Source organism: Chinchilla lanigera, unplaced genomic scaffold, assembly GCF_000276665.1.
Source record: "Chinchilla lanigera isolate Chin_1 unplaced genomic scaffold, ChiLan1.0 scaffold00009, whole genome shotgun sequence".
Lineage (NCBI taxonomy): Eukaryota > Metazoa > Chordata > Mammalia > Rodentia > Chinchillidae > Chinchilla > Chinchilla lanigera.
Window position 1 is genome coordinate 9,652,339 of NW_004955410.1, and position 4,190 is coordinate 9,656,528.

At 51.8% G+C, this 4,190-nt stretch overlaps 1 protein-coding gene across 5 annotated transcripts in view; it reads right to left on the bottom strand.

Moving 5' to 3' along the window:
• LOC102019674 (translation initiation factor IF-2-like) overlaps positions 1-4,190 on the bottom strand; it is a 24,881-nt gene that overhangs the window by 18,934 nt on the left and 1,757 nt on the right. Inside the window, exons 3-4 of one of the 5 annotated variants that reach the window (XM_013510684.1) lie at positions 1,468-1,586; positions 1,243-1,335 (exon numbers count right to left, since the gene is read on the bottom strand). The exons of 3 other annotated variants lie outside the window; for them this stretch is intronic. In XM_013510684.1, coding sequence (XP_013366138.1) covers positions 1,243-1,335; positions 1,468-1,586 — 212 coding nt within the window. Of the gene's footprint in view, positions 1-1,242; positions 1,379-1,467; positions 1,587-4,190 lie in introns of all 5 variants that reach the window. One more of the 5 variants, XM_013510686.1, reaches the window with a different exon arrangement.

Here is a 4,190-nt window from a genome sequence, read left to right on the forward strand (position 1 = left end):
AAGTCCTTGTATTCATTTATTTTTGGAGCTGTATCCTGAAATATTTAGGAGTAACTAGAAAATGGTCCCCAAATCACATATACAGCTTGGTGCAGTGGTACATTTCTGTACCACCAGGAGGCGGAGGCAGGAGGATCACTATGAGTTTGAGGCCAGCCTGGACTAAGTAGAGAGTTCAAGACCAGTCTAAACTACATCGCAAAATCCTGTCTCAAAAACAAAACAAACAAACAAAAAAAATTACAGGTACAAATTAATGCTATCTGACAAATGTCGACCAGGGTTGGATTAACATGAGAATGGCTTCCTCGATGGGTATGCTTGGATATTTTCACTGTAACACGTTAGGAAAAGAAGACAGCAGGACAAATCTCAGAAGAAGGTATATTCTACATGTGCTAGACGGGAAAGCCTGAAACCTATTCTGACCCATCAGTGGAGAAGAGTGAACTTGTTATGAGATAAATCGCCTCCTCCTGCCTCTGCCTTCCAAGTAGCTAGAACAACAAACACCACGGTAAAGGGGCACCTAAAGTAAAACTAGGCCTGTAGGACAGGCCCTGATCCGCATGACTACTGTCTTTTTAGAAGAGGAAATTGGCCAGGTGTGGTGGTGCATCTCTGTAACCCTAGCACTCTGGGAGGCTAAGGCAGGAGGGTCACAAGTTCAAGCCCAGCCTGGGCAACTTAGCAAGACCTTGCCTCAAAATAAACAGGGGCTGGAGACATAGCTCAGTGTGACAGTCCTGAGTTCAATAACGAAGAAAAAGGGAAATTTGAGCATATTGAGAGAAGACAGCACGAAGAGACAGAGAAGACAGCGATCTACAGGCCTGAGAAAGGCCTAGGATGGACCCTTCCCCCCATGGGCCTCAGCGGGAACCAGCCCCACCAACATCTTGAACTACAGCTTGGAGCCTCCACAGCTGTGAGAAAATACACTGCTGCGCTTTAAGATTCCCAGTCCAGGGTAGTGTGTGTGTGTGTGTGTGTGTGTGTGTGTGTGTGTGTGTCACTGGGGTCACAGGCATGGCCACCGTACCCAGCTCTAGGGTATTTTCTTAAGGTGACACGGGGCCTCAGTTCAGACCACTAGAACAAACACCTCGGAGTCGGTAAGTCACAGAGTTTACGGCTCGGAATTCTGGAAGCTGGGAGCCAGAGATGAAGGTCCCGGCAGGTCTGGTGTCTGGGATGGTAGCTCTCTGCTTCGGGGATGGCGCCTTCTTGCTTGGTCCTCACCTGATGGAAGGGTGTCCCGTGCTCTCTTCAGCCTCGAAGAGAGGAAGGACCTGAATCCCATCTGTGAGAGCCGCGTGCCTGGGAAAGGCCCACCTGGGAATACTGTCGTGTTGAAGTAGGTTCCAGCCTGTGACTTCTGGGAGGACAGACCGCAGCGTGGTGAACTAATGCAGAATTCCTCTTGATTTGCCCCCAAAGCCCAGGGATCTTTCCATACACGCTCACCTGTCAGGTCCCCCACACCATCCTGGAACACAGAGCTCCAGCCCATGGGAAAGCAGGTTCCCAAGCAGGTGGTGGCACTCACACGCTCCCAGCTTCCCGAGCACTGCACACATAAACACCTGCAGTGCAAGTTGACATATGTTGGTCCTTTATCTTTCCTGAGTGCTTTCGGGTTTCCTACCTTAGAAGGTAATAAGGGGTGTGTGTGTGTGTGTGTGTGTGTATGTGTGTGTTGTGAAGGGGGGACTCTAGCTATAAAACTGATGTGGCTTATCTTTATACTGATTAATATCTTTATTTATACTGTTTATACTTAGAGATACAACTACAGCTGAGTGTGGGGGTGCACACCTGTAATCCTAACACTCTGGGAGGCTGAGGCAGAAGGATCAAGAGTTAGAGCCCAGGTTGGGGCAAAACTTAGCAATTTAGCAAGACCCTGTCTCAAAATTTTTACAAAAAGGCTGGAGCTATAACTCATTGAGAAATTCCTGGGTTTAATCTCCAGTACCACAAAAGAGAGGAAGGAAGGAAGGAAGGAAGGAAGGAAGGAAGGAAGGAAGGAAGGAAGGAAGAAAGGAAGGAAGAAAAAGAAATACAATTGATATTGATATTCAGGTGATATGTAATCATATTCAATAATTTAAAATATTTCATTAAATTCAGGCTTGATAAAAGCCTCCCTCCTCTCCACCCAAGCCCTCTCCGGCGATGCCCATAACCCCATACGTCCCAGGTTAATGGCTGCACTGAGGGTCCTCTCAAGCCCACTCCAGCAGTCTTGACCTCCAGCCTGAAGAGAGGACACTGCCCCTTCCCTTGTCACCTGCTCTCCAAGGCCATCCCTGCTTAGCACGCTGTTAACACTGCTGTCTCAGCTCTTTGTCATATCATCTCACAACAACCCCAAAACATGTGCTACTAATATTTTCTTTCCTTTCCCTGAAGCCCAGAAACATTAATTAGCCCAAGTCTACATAGCCAGAAAGGAGCAGAGTTCTCCATCTTTGAGGTCTGACCTCTGTGCTGAATTGGTGTGGCAGAGCCCTTTATCCACAGAGAAGGACAGAGCCAGCATCGGAGAATTCCGAGCTGCAGCCCCAGAGCGCTGGGCAGCTTGGGTGAGATCTTCCCCAGACGCAGACTCTGAGGGCGCCCGCATCATGGTCAAAACTCACAAGTGTGTGGTGGTGCACACCTGTAAACCCAGCGCTCTGGGAGACTGAGGCAGGAGGGTGATAAGTTTAAATCTGTACAACTTAGCAACTTAGTGAGACCCTGCACCAAAACAAAAAAGAAAGGGCTGGGGATGTAGCCCAGCGAGAAAGCCTCAGGTTCCAGCCCCAGTACCAGAAAAATAAAAACCAGTCACAAATGACAATCACCCCTGCAGCTAAATAAAGCTGCACAGTGGTTTGGGGGCTCCTCCCTGCAGAAACGGAAAAGCGCAGGGACCCACAGGACCCACCCCACCTGCAGTCGTGGTCCCCTGTGGGGGGCGGAGCAGAGCTGAGCACCTGAGCGCAGCCCGCTGGGCTGTTTCAGAGCAGCCGCCGACATCTGTGCCGTGCTCTGAGGAACACCTGGGCGCTCGGTGAGGCTTTCTCAGGAGCACCTGAACTCACTGACAGCCTCATCACCGCGCTCGCCCCTTCACCCTGACTGCCTGGTGACTTCGCATTTGCCTTTCCCATGGCGCTTAACCCTGGTGTGACCCAAAGACTCTGCAACCCCAAAACCCAGCCCTGCTAGCCAGCTGGCCCAGGCACAATAGCACTCGGAGAGCAGTCATGGGACTGAGCCAGAAGAAAACCTATTCATGAGAGGAGCAGCTGGCAGCTGGAAAGCAGCCGGCCAGAGAAAGGCAGCCGCCCCTACCTCCTACCGACCCGATTAACTGCGGATTTCAGAGCCGTCCCTGAGCCTGCCCGACCCCAGGCCCCTGCTAATGAGGGCAGCCAGGCTTATCATCGCCTCTCCGCCCTCCCTGCGGCTCCAAAGGGCGCCAGGGGACAGCAGCTTTGGGACGCGGGTGGTGCAGCGGGGCGGGCCCGGGCCGCCAGCGTCAGCTCAGAATTCCCTTTATCTCACCCCGCTGTCCGGCGAAACACCAAAGATTCCCCAAGGCGTATGTTGTTAGTTTTATTTTTAAAATTTCACAAGTACTATCATATGTTTTCATGATTAAAAAGCAGAAGACCAAAAAGCCGTCTATAACCAGCACATAATCGCTTAATGTTCGGTGTATATGCACTTCTCATACACGCAAAACACAAAATATGACTCAACAGCAGATCGTCAGCATTTCCAGGCAGTAAACCCGCCTCGCCCACGCCCTGCTAAACGGCAGGCAGCAGTGTGTTTCGTCGCAGGCGTACAGGAGAGTGGGTTAGCCACGGGGTGGCGGGGTGTCTGTGTTCTGAGTCGGGGCCTCGGTAGTTCAGGCTCGCTCTGCACTTGCATACATATTGCTCCCTCACACTCCACCTCAGGCAAGTCCCAGTGTTGTGTGAGTCCCTGCCCACAACGCCACTGCCCCTGCCTCAGCCTTCGGACCACACTGGGAGGCTGAAGCAGGAAGATCACCATGAGTTCAAGGCCGGCCGAGACTACATAGAGCCTACCTCGAAAAACAAATACACTGCGGAGACCGGGCTGCGGCAGGGCGGGAAGAGAGGCGCGCCTCCGCGGTGCCTGGGGCTGGGGCTGGGGCTGGGGCTGGG